The 18936-nt window shown below is 36.9% G+C and overlaps 1 protein-coding gene across 1 annotated transcript; it reads right to left on the bottom strand.

Annotated features, from left to right (window-relative positions):
- Window positions 1-3393: 3393 nt before the first annotated feature.
- Window positions 3394-3988, bottom strand: LOC137945585 (uncharacterized). Its single transcript, XM_068791523.1, has 3 exons — window positions 3810-3988; window positions 3542-3686; window positions 3394-3405 (listed from the first exon to the last, which is right to left on the bottom strand). The coding sequence occupies exons 1-3, from the start codon at window positions 3986-3988 to the stop codon at window positions 3394-3396; spliced, it is 336 nt and encodes a 111-aa protein (XP_068647624.1).
- Between the last annotated feature and the right edge of the window lie 14948 nt (window positions 3989-18936).

The following is an 18936-nucleotide window of genomic DNA, read 5'->3' as shown; positions in this document are numbered from 1 at the left end:
AATTTTTGGGTATGCGGAGAAAAAGGAATCATTGCTGCATGTTTCTGCTATTAGAAGTGCCGCAGTTGAGACTGCAGGAATGAAGTGCAGTTCAACCAACTATTTGAGGAATTTCAATGGACTTAAAGCAGCAACAAGTATGAAATGTGAATCCAAGATGTCCTTCTTGGGAAAGGAGAGTCATGCTACACTTCAACATTCCATTATGCAGTACTTGTGAACCTGTATAAATCTAGTTGTGTATTTTCGTGCTTGCTTTCTCCTTCTTCCGTGTTTATTATTATTGCTCTCGTTAGTTTGGAATTAGGGCGTCTAATTCCTAACAACATTTATGTCATCAAATGATGGAAGTGTCGACGAGTTGAGAAGTTGAGTCTTGGCCACCTCAAGGTATGTCTTGATATTTTCTAAACTGATAGCAGCAGCTAGCTTCTAGTTACTTTTCTTAAATTGATATATTAGTGGAGTAGGGCTGAGAAAAAATTTCCACTTATTAGCCCCCAAAATCGTGCCAAGAACTCATGTAGGTTGTCCCCTTGTTTGGTATTGAACATGTTCAAAATCATATCATACAATTTATGGAGGTTCTCTGTTCTTGCGTACAACTTCACAAAAGTGTCCCATATCTATTTGGATGTCTCAAGGTTGACCACATTATTGGCCACATGTTCCTCCATGCTATTTATCAACCAGCTAATTACCAATGTTTCATTTTTCAACCACTTAATAGAGGAGTTGTCATCCTCATCAAATCACATTTAATAAACATTCAAAACCTAAGTTCAAACTATAGAAAAATTAAATTCAAAAATGACGGATTACTCCCCTTCTCCTTCCTCTCACTCGGGCAGCAACTCGTTCTCACGGGTGCTGCAATTTCCCGAAATTGGTGGCGTCGGATAGCAATAGTGAGTGGCCGGAGGTAGAGACGACGTCGACGACGACGAATAGAAGCCGACGGACGGAGATGAAACAGAGATGAAGTTCTCTAACCGGCTCTCTCGAGTCTCGATCGGAGTCGGAATTGCTCCGGGAATGGTCGGAAATACGTAACCGACGTCGGAGGATGGTCGAAAAGCGAAGTTGGCACCGGAGAAGCCCTCTCGGATCACTTCTCGGCCTAGCAAGCGACGACTGTCGAACTCACCTCGACGGAGACTCTCTCGAGCTCTCCTCGGGTTTGTTCTCGGTTGTTGGACGGCGGTGGACGGCGGTGGAAGACGGTGGACGATGGTGGTGCAGCGACCGACGGTGGGAAATTCCTCTCGGGTCTTCCCCTGTTTCGGTCGACGGTGCTCCTCTGTTTTGGTTGATACTTTGTTTTCTATTCACGCTCCCCCTCGTGGTTCGACCTCTCGGGTCTCCCCTCCCGGGTCTCGTCCTCCTTGTTCGACGCCCTCTTTCCTTTAATACCATCCTATTTATTTTAAAACGATTTGACCTAAAAATCACCACCATTTCACTAAGGGCATTTTGGTAAATATCTCCTTCTCCACCAAAATTCTCCTGAAATTCCATAATTAAATCTATAAAAAATATTTTAGGAAGAAATAAACCTTAAAAACAATGAAATATAATTCAAGAGAGAAAAATATGCAATATCGACAGTGATTAATGCCAAATTCAATAAATGCTCATTTCATTTGAAAACCGATAAATAACTACCTATAACACAATTATAAAGGTTATTTTATTATAATTAACTTAGTTCTCATGTCAGAATATGACATCTATCACACCCCCAAACCTAAATCTTTGCTAGTCCCTAGCAAAACAACAATCGAACCAAAATTAAGCCTAGGAAAACAAAATACCACTTTCGTAGGGAGCACGATTGCATTTAGCGCATGCAACAAGCCGTTAAACCCTACTCTGCAGTAGTGGATGAGTTATGTCTCGTGAGGGTTTGCATGGAATTTACCCACAAAATTCATCTAAATCAATAATATAAAAAGAAAAACTGAGGAAAATTTACTCCTCATTAGCATATGACTAACACTTAGTATCGTAAAATATCTGAAAATCATATGAGATCTTGCGAAATTTGAAAACCTGTGTAAAATATAGCCTATTATCAATCCAAATACACTCATTGTTACTCCACCTGAACCAATGTGACCCATAAGCAATTACTTCAATAGAACAAAGAGGCAACAAATAACAATAAAATCCTGGTCACATCACAATTAAGAGAAAATAGTAGAGTAAGCCTGTTGTCTGACAATCTCACAAAAGAAATATACTAATTTCAATCTTGACTTGCAACTTCTTTCAAATTACAATTCATTATCAAAGTTAAAAAACTCATTGCTTCCAGATTTAAAACCAATTTACGCTATTACCAGTGCACTTTTACTATTACCAGCGTAATTTTTGTTTTACTGAATACTTTTGGTATTACCACCATTTTGTATTCGTCTTCACAGCACATGCACTTATTTTTAAGTAACTGACTGTTCCGGTGCATGTCCCTGGGTTTGCCCAGGCTGTTTCTGAAGTTATCTGTCTTTTGCAAGCAAGAGCATTTCCATTCGCATTCATACGTTACAACAAGGAATTTCACTGAGGTATAAAAAAGATTGAGTTCAAACAGGCATACAAGACTATTCAGACTAACATAGATCAACACTAGATTTACATGTTCTCTTTTGCAACTAAGTTCCAAGTCTAATGCAATAGTAAGCTATCCCACTGAATTCTCATGAATCACAACAAATGATATCAGATTTCTAATAGGCATATTCTACACAGTTTTACGAAAAGTTTTGAAACACATTTGAGCAACTTATTTTAACTCTACTAACGTTAACCACATACTAAGAGGAGTAATTTGAAAACCACAAAAAAAAATCAAAAGAAAATCATTGTTAAGATATAAAAGAGTTGTTTCTCCCCCCAAACCTAAACCTGACATTGTCCTCAATGGGGAAAAGTTAAAACACTAGAATGACTACAAAAAGAAAAGGTTCAGCTCCCTCAGGGCTCCTAAATCCATAGGTGGGACCATATGTGTTTGGTCATCAACAATAATACCAGAGAGTCAATAAAGACCCCCAGGAATGATACATAGTCTCCCTCGAAGAAGGTTTACTCGTATCAGCCGTACCCGTAGGTAATCATCTGTAGATGAAACCGCTATCCCACATCAAACTTTGAAGAAATCTCCATGTGACTGGCCACTGAAGGCAGCAGGAATCACTCGCTGAACAAGTCCTTAAGTTACTCACCATAAGGTTTTCATTCAATACTTCAAGATCGAACTGGTCAATCCCAGAACGGATGTTTGAGTACAGACCTCTCAAACTAGGGACCAAAAGTCTGGTCATCGACTACCGGAACCATTTATGCTCTCAGCCGGCAAGAGAGTACCCCAAGTCCATGATGAGGCCGGCATCACCGGGGGACCTCCAATCAATCAAGACCAGAGTACACCAAAGGTTATCCCAATAAGAATGAATAAACAAAAAATAAAAACTGTAATGTCGTAAGCAAGACTCTGACGCAGTCAAGATGAATGGACAGGTTCCTCCAAGAAAATCACCATCACCTCCTCCGGTGTGGGAACATTCTCAAGATACGGTTTGAGCCTCTGACCGTTAACTTTGAAGGCCGACCCATCTCCATGATTGCGGATCTCAACAGCGCCATGAGGAAACACCAGTGTAACCTCAAATGGACCGGACCACCTAGATCTCAGCTTCCCTGGAAACAAATGCAATCGTGAATTATAAAGTAAAACATTCTGCCCAACAGTAAAAGACTTGCGAAAAATAGATTTATCATGTAAAAGCTTTGTTCGCTCCTTGTACAATTTGGCATTCTCATAAGCATCATGACGTATCTCCTCCAACTCATTCAATTGCAATTTCCACTCCTCACCCGTTTGAGCCAAATCAATATTCAAAGCCTTAATGGTCCAATAAGCTCTATGCTCAAGCTCAACAAGTAGATGACATGTTTTGCCGAACACTAGGCGAAATGGAGACATCCCAATAGGAGTCTTAAGCACGTTTTTTTTATTTTTTTATTTTTTTATTTTATCCTAACCTAAGACCATGGAGAACAAAGAAATACACTTAATACGTGCCTCGTCTGCAAGGGCGCTGTTTTTTTTTATTCAATAAACATTAATTATCAAATCACATTTAATAAACATTCAAAACCTAAGTTCAAACTATAGAAAAATTAAATTCAAAAATGACGGATTACTCCCCTTCTCCTTCCTCTCGCTTGGGCAGCAACTCGTTCTCACGGGTGCTGCAATTTCCTGAAATTGGTGGTGTCGGGTAGCAATAGTGAGTGGCCGGAGGTAGAGACGACGCCGGCGAAGACGAATAGAAGTCGACGGACTGAGGTTACGTCCGGCGAAGAACGAAACAGAGATGAAGTTCTCTAACCGGCTCTCTCGAGTCTCGGTCGAAGTCGGAATCGCTTCGGGAATGGTCGGAAATATGTAACCGACACCGGAGGATGGTCAAAAAGCGAAGTTGGCACCGGAGAAGCCCTCTCGGATCACTTCTCGGCCTGGCGAGCGACGACTGTCGAACTCACCTCGACGGAGACTCTCTCGAGCTCTCCTCGGGTTTGTTCTCGGTTGCTGGACGGTGGTGGACGGCGGTGGAAGACGATGGGCGACGGTGGCGCGGCGACCGACAGTGGAAAACTCCTCTCGGGTCTTCCCCTGTTTCGGTCGACGGTGCTCCTCTGTTTTGGTCGATACTATGTTTTCTGTTCACGCTCCCCCTCGTGGTTCGACCTCTTGGGTCTCCCCTCCCGAGTCTTACCCTCCTCGTTCGACGCCCTCTTTCCTTTAATACCATCCTATTTATTTTAAAACGATTTGACCTAAAAATCACCTCCATTTCACTAAGGGCATTTTGGTAAATATCTCCTTCTCCACCAAAATTCTCCTGAAATTCCATAATTAAATCTATAAAAAGCATTTCAGGAATAAATAAACCTTAAAAATAATGAAATATAATTCAAGAGAGAAAAATATGCAATATCGACAGTGATTAATGCCAAATTCAATAAATGCTCATTTCATTTGAAAACCGATAAATAACCACCTATAAAAAAATTATAAAGGTTATTCTATTATAATTAACTTAGTTCTCATGTCAGAATATGGCATTTATCAGTCCCGTGTAATGAAAACCTCTTAACTGATTGGGACTAGCTCAAGTAATTAGATAACCCATTCACGTGTATAGTGATAATCTTGAAAAGGTCACTTTTACTCTACATGTGATCTTTAGGCATTAAGAATGAACCAAAAATACTTTGCTTATATAAGAATTGTAACCCAAGAGTGAACCACGAAGAAGACTTGTAAGAAAAATACTTATAAGACTTTGCATGTTTGAACCAAGTGTTAAAGCTCCTCTGATATAAGTAATGGAAACACCTCGTACCAAGCCAATAAGACAAGCAAAAAATATGAATCAACCCAAGAGGAAGGAAACCAAGGCCAACTCGGGTTGGTACAACTTCAAAAAACAAGGAGCTAACCAGCTCGGGTGGGAACCATTTTGAGAAAGAAGGAAGATCTAACCCAATAACCAAATATGTAATCTTTGTAGAAAATAACCATGCACTAAATAAGGAGGGTACATGCTGACCGAGATCAATTAGGTAAGGCATGTAATTGATTTCTCACTTAGGAAAGAATAGTCAATCAAGAAATCAAAGCAAGGAAGATCTTCCTTCAATCAACTACTTTTCTAAAATAAAATAGGAAACCTTCCTTTAGTGTCTTAGGTGTCACTAAAGAAAATCAATCTTAATCCTTGACTTGCCTTAAATATTTTAGGCAAGGGATAATTAAGGAAGGTAATCAGTAATCAAGAAGATCTCCGATATCTTATAGATCCTTGTAAGAAGGAGCATTTCCTTCTAATGGTTTGGCACCAACAACTAACCCAAAGAACCAGCCTTTGCTGCCTTTTTTTCTTAAATTTTTTTTGGTAAGTCTTTCTAATCTTGTCTTTACATGAGATACAACCCAATGAGAAGATCAAGTTATGTGAAATTATACCAAAACTCAAAAGATCTCAATCAATTTTGAGGATCTTATAAAGAAGGAACTTTCCTTCTATAAGTCGTGTGCCTACTAATCATACAAATCCAGCCTTTTCTTTCCTTTTTTCTTTCCTTTTTTATTTACAAAATTTTAGGAAAGAAAATTAAGAACCAATCTTAATGATAGAGGATCTCCCAAGGTTAAAGAACAACATGTATCCTTTCAAAAAATATTCTTTTATACCCATGTAAGCACCTTCACGAGTTCAAAAAATAATTGAACAATCATATCAATCTTCATTCTTAACAACCATCATTGTCTGTGAATATAGTCTTTTAATCATAAAGCACCATGGAACCATTAATATAATAGCAAGGCTTCATTCAACAAATAAAGAATCAGAAATTCACAAGTTGTATCAATCTAAAAACTGATCTTTTTTACCAAAGATATCATGGATTAAACACATCGATATCAACCAAGTTGAAGCTATTATATAAGATTTAGTAACTTTATATTTTATGATCAATGCATGCTTAATAAACCTTCAAATTTTTGAGATATATAGCAGCATTCATCTCAAGGAAAAGAAGAGAAGAAAAACTCATCTTTGTGCCAAAAGAGGTTCAAAACCGAACCAAACTTCCTCCGAGAGAGTTGATAAAACCTTGATTAACCAGCGTCATAATTTCAGGATCCCGAACCTAAAGCTTTGATACCATGTTAGATTTAGGATCCCATGATAAGGTACTTGACCAAGAAGGTGAGATAGGAGAGAAAGAAGAAGATAAGAAGAAAAGAAGAGGAAGAAGAAAGAGAGGAGAAAGGTGAGAGAGGGACGACTAAGAGATAGATAGATAGATAGAGAGAGAGAGAGAGAGAGAGAGAGATCCCATTATTAGAACCTCGAGCAAAGTAAGAGAGGAAGAGGAGAATAAAAGAAGAAGAGAAGAGAAGAGAAGAGAGAAAAGGAGAGAGAGAGAGAGAGAGAGAGAGAGAGAGAGAGAGTACGAGAGAGATACAAACCATGTCAACATGTGACGAAACCTGATACCAAATCTAGAAATCGACCCCAAGATCGTCCAAGTTTGATGGAAACCGTGACCCGTTGCTTAGCAAAGCAAGAACCTTGGAATGGTGAAGATGCCACAAACTGGTATGAAAAGTCTGTTTGATAAGTCAATTTGAACACCACAAGGAAACCTTGATAAGTTCAAAAAGTTTCTTCAAGAACTCAAGAAGAATAAATCACAATATGAATAAACATCAAAAACTGAATTACATAATCTCAAACTCAGCCTTAAATAGCCAAAATTACAATGGAATATTTGAATTCTAAAATTCCGAAAGATTCCTAAAAACACGCCTAAAAATCCTAGGAAAGAATCAGATTTTGACTCAAGATTTCCTTCCTCCTAAACACATTTATAATTGGAACTAAAATTCAAATTTTAACTGAGACTTAAAACTAAAATAGGATTACAAAGGAATCAAATCTTGATTAGATCTTCTAAGCTTCTTGAATCTTGAAAACGTAATCTTGACTTAAATCTTGATCAGATCTTCTAAACTTTCTTGAAACTTGAAAACGTAATCTTGACTTGATTCTTTGCTTGACAACATGTCCTCGTCAACTTGGAAACCCCCTTACACTTGTATGCCGAAATGGACTTGCAAGTTGGCCAAGTGTTGAATTTATGGAAAAGAAAAAAATACTTCATTGACTTCGTAAACTTAGAGTATATGAACCAATATTTATAATAGAGAAAGGTAGTAGAGTCCAATTAAAATAAAACTACATTTGTCTTAATTACACCCAAATTCTAACACTTAAAAATAAGTCCTAGCATTATTAAATAACTCAATATAGATAAAAGACAAATATAACTCAAACTAGAACTAATCTAGGACGTGACTATAAGATAAAGATGTCTTTGTGAGTCCTTCTTGATCTTCCAACTTAAGGATGTTAGCTCGTGGTAATCATGGTGGGTCCTACTTCTTATGGGCTTGGGCCCATCTTGTGGGCCTTCTTTGGTTGTGCAACCCATCTTATAATACTCTTAAATATGTGAGCTTTCCTTGGTCGTGTGGGCTTGGGCCCTATCTTTCAACACTCCCCCTCAAGCTGGGGGTATGAAAATCTTCCAATACTCCCCCTCACACTGGTGCTCTCTTCCATGAGACCCAGCAAGACAATTCAGGGGGGGGGGGGGCGGGCGCGTCATGGTGTCGCAACCGTTGACATTTGATATTTTTGACGGGGTATTAAGTTCCTCTATCATGGAATCCGAACCATTGGCATTTGATATTTTTTATAGGGTATTAAGTTCCTCCGCCATGGAATCCCAACCATTGACACTTGAAATTTTTGACAGGGTATTAAGTTCCTCCGTCATGGAATCCCAACCATTGACATTATTTATATTTTTGACGGAGTATTATGTTCCTTCGTTATGGAATCCCAACCGTTGACATTTTTTATATTTTTGACGGGGACAAATAAATAATGGTATGAGGAAATATACCAAGGCCACCTCTTCTTCAATAATAATATCTCATCCAAAAAGACATAATAGCAGCAGCTGTAATGTAACACGACCACCTTCCAACATATATAACACGAACCAAAATAATAAACCTTGTAGAAGGACCCATGAAATAATCATAATCCGATATAAATATTTTTTTCTTAGATGCATAAGCTTCATTTTTTGTGCTCCCTCTTTCTTGAATATTTTGGTCACATAAAACCTATCCACAACATATGGAATAAAATACCTATTCCTTGTGCTTCTTCTACTTCTCCCCCTCAAGCTAGGAGGTAATAGCAATGTTCCCAGCTTGAACCAAATATCATAGAAGTAATCATCAGCCCATATAACAAAGATTTATAGATAAGACCTCAAACCAGGGAGAAGTGAGATATTTTTTTGATATATCAACTCATAAAGTGATACAAAACAATGGGCATAAATTCGGATTTTTCAATACAACAAAATAATAGTATGACCTTTGATTCTTCCAATCTGAATATATCTTTAAATATAGATCAGATTGACATGAAATTTTCTCCTTATGAAACTAGACTTAAATACTTTTCATCCAAGTATAAGTTCACTTCATAAAATATAGTTATTAGAAGGTAAATAATCTGATATATTTTGGTATCTGTTATCTAGCCCAACTAAGCATTGTTTCTCTTTTTTCTCCAGCATGACCATTGACTCTTCCAAGATCAATATCTCCTTATATAAAAATAAAACCTAGAATTTGTTGAATATTTAATAAAATATACTTAAATATCTTTCTTTTTATATATAATTCTCCACATAAATTCTCTTTATTGATAGCATAAAACACCTCGGAAGTTGAAGCTTTCTGCTACTGCTCGAACCTCTTTTTCAATCAGACAATTGCTGCTTCAAATATCGATTTCTCTTTGTAGATAACTCAAATAAAAAATTGGTTGAATAATTAAAATAATATAATTATATATATATATATATTTTATATATATTTCTCCATATAAAGTCTAGTTCTTGATAGCATAAAATACATCAAAATCGAAAGCTTTCTGCTGCTGCTCGAACCTTTTTGCAATCTGACCTTTGCTCATTCAAATATTGATACCTCCTTTTAGATAACTCCGATTGGAAACATTCATTTTTTCTTGGAAATTAGACTCATATATCTTTTCGTCAATATATAATTTACAATATGAAAATCTCAGTATAGAGGTGAAAAATGTAGGGACTGAAAAAATAACTATGAACCTAGACTTAGGGTTTAGGGTTTACAGAAAAGGATCTCATTCTCTCTGTGGGTTGACCAAGTCAACTCATAGAACTTGCTCTGATACCATGTTGAATTTATGGAAAAGAAAAAAATACTTCATTGACTTCATAAACTTAGAGTACATGAACCTCTATTTATAATAGAGGAAGGTAGTAGAGTCCAATTACAATAAAACTACCTTTGTCCCAATTACACCCAAACTCTAACACTTAAAGCTAAGTTCTAGCATAATTAAATAACTCAATAAAGATAAAAGACAAATATAACTCAAATTAGAAATCTTCTAGGATGTGACTATAAGATAAAGATGCCTTTGTGAGTCCTTCTTGATCTTCCAACTTAAGGATTCCATCTCATGGTAATCATGGTGGGTCCTACTTCTTATGGGCTTGGACCCATCTTATAATACTCTTAGATATGTGGATCTTCCTTGGTCGTGTGGGCTTGGGCCCTATCTTTCAACACCATGCAATGGCTCAATGGATGTGTATGGCTGTTTGGCTCTCTTTCGGATCAACTTTGATGAGTAAAACCAGCCTTCGTTCACCCTCAGTAGTGAACACACTCTTCTTGTTGTAAAACTCTGCGAACTAAGTTATTCAGCATTTCTTTGAATCTTTTAGCTCGAGCCCTCATCACCGAACCAAGTTGAACTTGAATTGGATTTGTGACTATTCTGTGTAGCCTTGATGTCCTCATCATTCCCCTCCCCCACCCCCACCCCCCACCCTTGAGAAAGAGAGAAAGATTTGTCCTCAAATCATCGCCTACATCAAAAGGACTCAAATCAGTAATGTTGAATTTATGGAAAAGAGAAATACTTCATTGACTTATTATAATCAGAGTACATGAACCGATATTTATAATAGAGGAAGGTAGTAGATTCCAATTACAATCAAACTACCTTTGTCCCAATTACACCCAAACTCTAACACTTAAAGATAAGTCCTAGCATAATTAAATAACCCAAAATAAAGAGAAGATTAACATGACTAAAACACCTTTAAATTGAAACTCTTCTATGAGTCCTACTTCCATAATAATTGTGGATCTGTTAGACTTCTTATGCCACCTCATGTGACCATGGTGGGTCCCATATCTTATGGACTTGGGCTCATCTTCCAACATTCTTATGTATGTGGCCTTCCTTGGTCATGTGGGCTTCAACCCATCTTCTGTGGATCCATATCTTATGGGCTTAGGCCCATTTTCCAACTCTCTTAGATATGTGGACCTTCATCGGTCATGTGGACTTGGGTCCATCTTCCAACAAGTAACATTGAAAGTAGCACTAACATTGTACTCACCAGGTAAGTCAAGTCTATAGGCATTGTCATTGATCCGTTCTAGCACTTGAAAAGGACCATCTCCTCAGGGCAGCAACTTAGAACGTCTTTGTGCCAGAAATCTTTCTTTCCTCATGTGTAACCACACCCAATCACCGGCCTCAAAAACTAGCTTGTGACATCCCTTGTTAGCTTGTTTGATGTATTGTTCGGTTCTCCTCTCTATGTTGAGTCGTGCCCTCTCATGAAGTTGCTTCACAAATTCTGCCTTCTTCTTACCATCTAAGTTTACAAGCTTGGAAACAGGTAAAGGTGATAAATCTAAAGGAGTTAAAGGTTTAAAACCATAAACAATTTCAAACGGTGAGAACTTAGTAGCAGAATGAATGGTACGATTATAAGCAAACTCAACGTGTGGTAAACGATCCTCCCAAGTCTGAATATTCTTACTAATGACAACCCTCAACAAAGTGGGTAAAGTCCTATTAACAACTTCTGCTTGACCATTGGTTTGAGGATGACAAGTAGTAGAAAATAAAAATTTTGTTCCTAGTTTTTCCCATAATGTCTTCCAAAAGTAACTAAAGAACTTAACATCCCAATCTGACACGATTTTCCTGGGCATACCATGTAACCTCACAATCTCTCTCAAGAACAAATATGCAACATGCGAAGCATTGTCAGTCTTATGACAAGGGATAAAATGAGCCATCTTTGAAAACTAATCTACAACCACAAAGATTGAGTCCCTCCCACACCTACTCCTAGGTAAACCCAAAACAAAGTCCATCGAACTATCAATTCAAGGTGAACTAGGAATAGGTAGGGGTGTGTAAAGACCATTCGGCTGAACCCTGGATTTAGCTTGCCTACAAGTGACACATCTACCACAAATTCTCTCAACATCCTTTTTCATGTGTGGCCAATAGAAGTGACTCCAAAGTGTCCCATTAACCTCCCACCATGGGATTCTCGAACTAACAAGTCTCTCATTGAACAATTAGGCACACACAACTTATTCTCTCTAAACAAAAAGCCCTCATGCCTATAGAACTTACCCTCTACATATTTTTCACAAGCTCTATAAACTTCCCCTAAAACGTGGTCATCATGATAAAGTTCCTTAATGTGCTCAAAACCAAGGAATTTAGCATCAAGAGTAGAGATTAAGGTATACCTGCGTGAAAGTGCATCTGCAGCCACATTTTCCATACCTTGTTTATACCGAATGACATAACAAAAAGTTTCAATGAACTCAACCCATCGAGCATGTCTCTTGTTCAGCTTGTGTTGACCTTTCAAATGTTTCAAGGATTCATGATCCGTACGAATCACAAACTCCTTTGGCCACCAGTAGTGCTGCCATGTCTCTAAAGCCCGAATCAATGCGTACAACTCTTTGTCATAAGTGGGGTACTTAAGTGCAGCCCATTTAGCTTCTCACTAAAGTACGCAAGTGGTCTCCCTTCCTGCATAAGAATAGCGCCTATACCTACACCAGAAGCATCACATTCAATTTCAAATATTTTAGAAGAGTTAGCTAAAGCAAGTAAAGGAGCGTGAGTAAGCTTGTGTTTAATAAGCTGAAACGCCTTCTCTTGTTCTTCACCCCATTTGAATGCAACATTCTTCTTGATAACTTTGATAAGCGGTGTAGCGATGGTACTAAAATCTTTCACGAACCTCCTGTAAAAACTAGCAAGTCCACGAAAACTTCTAACATTACCTACACTGGAGGGGGTCGGCCACTCTTGGATGGCTTTGATCTTCTCTTCATCAACCTGAATACCTTTAGTACTCACAACAAAAGAGAGAGCTTGGATGAATTAATCAGAAGAGGGGAGAACATTACCTAATTAGAGAGCCTTTAGGCTAAGAGAGAGCTTAGACGGCTTAAGAGAAGATGAGAGAACTTGAATGCTCTACCCAGCCAAGGGCCTCTATTTATAGTTTTTGAGAGAATGTTACAATGTCCATAATGCCCTTAGGGCCATAAGATTTACATAAGAAAAGACATAAATAGACAAGTTTCTCCTTGACTAATTACATCCCTGTGCCATCTTTATGAGAAATCCTCTTATTTACCATGATGCCACCACTCTTGGACGTATGGGCTTTCCTTGGTTTTGTGGGCTTTAGCCCATCTTTCAACACTTTCCCTCAAGCTGGGGGTGAGAGAATATCATAAACGCTCAGTTTACTGGAAATGGTGGATAGGATCTTCTCTTATAAAATGGTAGTCTACCTCAATAATACTTCCTATACTGCACCTCAAGTTGGTGATTTTTTTTGTGCTTTTCAAGAGACCCAACTGGCACAAATAATGGTGAGAGAAAAAATAAATCCTAGCCGTATGACAAAGCTCCATACTCCAGTCATATGGTCATAGTCAGAAATACTCTCTGCTCAATTTCAAAGGCGGAAAAGTAGCCTAACAAAGTCTACACATTTTCTTAGAGTAGCTAAAAAAACACCTCTTGGGTGAATAATAGACTTGACTCATGTTGGATGTTAGGCACACTCCTAGCCTTGGTAGGTAGTGGGCCTATAGGCATTGCTCATAAGTGTATTAATAAGCTCCTTCATCATGGTGTCCCAGCACCGGCCATCAATTCTCAAATGGTAGGAGAAAAACTGTCAAATAAGGGGGCAAAGGGTAATCACCGGAAGATAACATTTTGGGGTCACCATGTGCTTTCTTCTTCATCGGAGTAACCAATGTTGACAACAATCAACAAATGAGAAGTCCTTCTTCAATAATAATGTATCAATCAGAAAGACACAACAGCATCAACGGATATGGGCCAATCCCCAAATAACACATACCAAATAATGAAAGTCTTTAATAAGGACACATGAAATAATCTGTTGTGAGTCCATCCTTGAATAAGGAGAATGTGCACCAAATAATAAGTCAGAACTGAGTAATAAGCTACTTATAAAGGATGAAGTAAGAAAGTAATTTCCAAGCATTGGTAAACTTCAAGGTGAGAGCTATTGATCCTCTTAAGACTAGCAAGGGCTAATAATCAACTCAAGAAAAAATAGACTAAGTACAAGCTCACCAAAAATATTTGTGAATTACATTATCACTAAACTTAGCCTGAGATGTCCTTCCTTGGTAAATTGAGCTAGCCCGAATTGATGATGGGCTTAGGTCAATTTTCCATCTCAATTTTTCATCCACTAATTAAGGAGGCTAGTAGTTATAACTTCACAACATAATTTTTTTAAGAAGAACCAAACCAAATAAAAAAGCCCAAGTAAGTGACAACTTGAACCAACTCGGCTCAAGGAAGAATCCGAGCCCAATCTTCCAATTTCAACTTGAACTCAATTATTGACTTTAGTCAATTAATCATGCACTTGATTAAGGAAACTCTTGGCTGGCCAAAAAAATATCTTTCTTAATCAAAAGGATGACAATCAAATTATCCACCAAATCATGATCTTGATATAATCAGCCACTTCCAAATATAAATAAGGAAATTTTCCCTTGTATTATGGCACCACTTCCCAAAAAATAAATTATTCCTTGCTTTAATAATCAAGGACAAATAATTAGATTCTTTTAATCTTTCCAAATCACCAACAAAATCTCACAAAATTTGTCGCTGGTCAAAAAAGGTTCATAACTCATAATTGAATCACCTTCTCTTTGACAAATAAATCAACCAAAGTTTCTAAAAATAAGATGATCTTCTACAGATTCTTTCCAGATATTATTAGTTAGAAAACATAAACTTTCCAACGGTTGATCATGAGATATTTTCCTAATATTGTTGATCAATAATAGCAACTCCAAAAATGAAGCAAAAATTTTGGCTTAAATTCAAATCTTCGCATGCAATAAGATACCCACATGACATTTGAATCTTCCAATGTGAATATCTCTTTAATATAGATCAGATTGACAAATAAATTCTCCTTCTAAAACTATACTCAAATACCTTTCATCCAAGTATAACTTTTCTTCATAAAATATACTTCTTTTGAGATAAATAATCTCATATATTTTGGACTTTGTAATCTGTCCAAACTGAGTCATCTTTCTCCTTTAGCCAATATGACAATTGACCTCAAAGTATGAGTGCAAATAAGGGTTGTTGTGTTACGAAGAACGCATGGTGGTTCCTTAGACCTCAAAGTTGAAGAACACTCTTCTATCTGAATTCTATGTCTCGCCAATGGCATGTCAATTAGAATTCTTGCAGACCTACATTTGGATAAAAATAAATTTGTTTTGGCCAGGCTTAAGGGGGATGTCAAGTGGTTTGTGGCTACGTTTCCCAAATGTCAACTATAAAAACATAAGACTAGTTCGCCAACTAGGTTTTTAAATACACTACCTATTCTAACAGAAGTATGGACTGGTATTTTCATGGATTTCATCAAAGGGCTGCCCTTATCACAAGGTTATAGTGTGGTACTCATCATGGGTGACAAACTCTCCAAGTTAGCTATTTTTTTTTCCATTGGCACACCTTTAAAGTACTACAACACTACAAAATAAGTCCTAGAATAATTAAACAATTGAACACAAATAGAAGAGTAACATAACTAGAACACCTTTTAAATAAAGACTTTTATGAGATCTCCTTCCCATGAGACTCTTCATAAACTTCACCAAATTAGTTCTTTTCATGCGAGACTTCGTGCTCTAAGGTTCATGTAATACTATTCCTCAACACTCCCCCTCAAATTGGAGTTAGTAACTTCAACTTGTAATAAAAAAGATTATTTGTCTTCAGAAGAAATTCTTCACAATATACTATCCTTAACATAGGTATTACGGTCATACAATATTTTTTTACCACAACATGTGGAATCCTTCATGTAGTTTGTACGTTTTCTTCTCCAATGAAAGCAACACTATACTTCAATTCCAAATTGAGGCTCAACCACATCCGCACTCAACTTCCTAATGAAATTCTTACAAAGTTGGATGCTTGGATCTCTCAAGGAGAGGGTACTCTCCAAGTGAAAAGGAGTAAGTGTTTTACCTTCCTTTTCATTTTTTATTTTTTGTGAAAGGGTCAACTAGAACCTGTTGTAATCTAGATAGAAAGGGCCTAGTTAAAGCTAGATTCTAGCCAATCTCTTGGAAAGATAGTTTGTAAAAGTGTGTACTTGAGTTACACGTGTCTTAAAGAGAGTCAAAATCTCTTCGATGTAAATTCCAACTATTAGAGCTAAAATAGTGGAATTTCCTAAGCACATGTTCTTAGACGATGAATGCCAAAATATTTGTGTTATCTCTATGGTGTGTGAATATTTTTACTTTAAAATTTCATGATAGCATGTTATATATTTCCACACCTGAGTTAAATTTTAACTTGTAAATCTCAATTCACCCCCTCTTGGGAAGCCACCTGGGCCAACAATATGTATCAGAACAGGCCAAACATTTAACTTGAGTGAAAATTCCCTTGAATTTTAGTCAGTTAAATTGCATCTCAAAACAAATTGCTCCTTCCCAAAGGACAATCAACAGATCATCTCCCATTGAATTAAATGGAACTATCACAAAAGGGAGTTAAAAGAGAGAATTGATACACCTTGCAAGATTGTGAAAGGAAGTGCACAAAATTCTCTTGAAAGATTGTGAAAATGGACATAGTGCACAAAGACGGCAACAAGATGAAGTGAGAGGAGAAATGATAGGCATGGCAGAGAAACACTGCGAGGATGGAGAGAGATGGAAATTGAAAAGAAGAAACATGAGGGAAATAGTGAGAGAAGAGAGTATGAGGGAAGAGTAACTCTGAAGGTTTTTCTTGGTAGCATTTGAGTGAATGACATGCGAGAAATGGAGGAGACTAAATGAGGGAAAGTCAAAGGGTTGAGTCAGGTCGCACATGGATTAATGGTTTGGTTTTTTTTTAAAGATAAAATTGGCTCAGGTGAGAGAAGACCGAAAGGGAGGGCATTATAGTTTGAATGTCGATGTTTTTAATTTCGGAAAAGAAAATTAAGGAATCGTGATATTGACAAAAGAAAGTCAACACATTGTAAAACTTATGTCATTCAATTACCAATTAAATGGATAAAATAGAAAGTGGGTGCATAAATCTTAGATAAATTTATGTCCATACTCCTTTTGCGTAATTAAAATTAGTAAAACAACAACTGCAACATCTTCCTATAGCTAGGAATTAATATGACACTAAACAATTCAATGACATTTGATATAAGAGTTATGGTATACTAAGTCTTCTATTTTCTTGCATTGTCAAACTTTTATGAGAAATATATTAAACACAAACACACACACCGACACACACAAATATATGTCATTACAATGATTTATTTTCCTTGGCAAATATTTATTGTCGATTGCCATTTTTGTAGCATTTTGTTAAACCTTGTCTATTTTATATAAAAATAAATTACACAATATAATGTGCTTTCAGAGTAAACAAATGTTATTCATGTTATTTTGGAAGAAGCCCTAAAACCATAAGAGGGAAGAAAGAAAAGCATAGATCATGTCACTACAGTCTGAAAATCACCAAACAATTCACTGGAAAATTTCTAGAACACTTAAACAGAAAACGAAGCCATTTTCTCCCAACATTGCATAGATATTGCTACCATCTGCACTCTCAATTAAATGACAGAACAGAAGTAATTCACACTTCATAGAGTGAATTTTTCTGTTCATCGTCTGATCATTTCCTCAACATTTACCTTGAGATATCCCTTTGAAGTGTATTAGCATGGGGTTGCTTACAACATTCGCATTGACTTTATACCCAGAGTTGATTGCCTCGTAAATTCCTCTTCAAACTTGCCTAGGTATTAGTGATATTATTGAAAGGTTTTTTAAAGCTCGAAATTCTTTGCCTGCACTCATCCTCATGTGATGGCCACACTTTCACCTCCCTTTCGCCTCGCTTTCTTTCTCTCATTCTAGGGTTTGACTTTGAAGTGAGCTTCACTTCCTCTTTGTTACATTAATTGAATGTCTGTAAAGAAGAAAGAAAAAACGTATAAAAAAGTTCTGAGTCTCTTCGTTACCGTGAAAAGAGAAGAAAAGACCCAATGTGGCTTCGTCAGCTTTTATAGTTAAAATCTGAGAAGAGTCTGAAGAAAAACGTAAGTTAGAAAATAGGTGTTAAAGGTTCAAGGAATCATCTCTGAGAGCAAATGACTGATGCAGTCATGCAGAGGTTTTTGACGAGGTTCAAGAAGATGAAAGAACAAAAATGTTTAGGGGTGTATGCATCATCGCTTCTTTGTAACTACCCTTTCATAAGAGGGTTCCTTTCATTCCTTGTTATACTAAGACAACCAGTCATAAGGCCTGAAACTTCTCTTCGATAGGGCTCCTGTCATAGGTGAAAGAGAAATAACTGATCTTGAAGAAAATTTACCTTTCATGATAGGCAGTTTTGGTGATGGCATACAAATTACTATAGATTTATAACTAGTTTTCTTTTGTAACTATCACAAGCATTTCATTATATACCTAATATTTTTGTATATTTCTATCTTTTCACTAGAAATTTTATAAAAATATTTATTAATTATTTAAATTATTAGATATTTTAAATTGAGTTTTATACTCATAAAAATTTATACTAATCTATTACAAACCCTAGTTATATCATGGGTCAGGCGATGTCGACCGCAATAGGTAGTTAGTAAAATAATAAAGAAGTTGAGCTCATGTTTGAGCCAAGTGACACTGAGGCATAATTTAGGTGTCTTTAATTAGGAGTTAATAAAGTCCAATACAAAACAAGGTGGAGAAAAAGTCCAACAATGAGGAGAACAAAAGCGGCACCCTGAAGGAGGGGCAAAACAATCCGTTCAAGACCCATATAA

Source organism: Aristolochia californica, unplaced genomic scaffold (genome assembly GCF_029961685.1).
Source record: "Aristolochia californica isolate CCGP_79_NKW_82.1479 unplaced genomic scaffold, dmAriCali1.0.hap1 SCAF_12, whole genome shotgun sequence".
NCBI lineage: Eukaryota > Viridiplantae > Streptophyta > Magnoliopsida > Piperales > Aristolochiaceae > Aristolochia > Aristolochia californica.
The sequence above is the reverse complement of the archived record's forward strand: the minus strand, read 5'-3'. Positions and strand labels throughout refer to the sequence as shown.

Coding starts and splice junctions, on each gene's coding strand:
- LOC137945585 (XM_068791523.1), bottom strand. CDS start 3,988: ATGTCTCCATTTCGCCTAGTGTTCGGCAAAACATGTCATCTACTTGTT. Junction 3,687..3,809: donor GCTTATGAGAATGCCAAATT/GTACAAGGAGCG, acceptor GCTGAGATCTAG/GTGGTCCGGTCCATTTGAGG.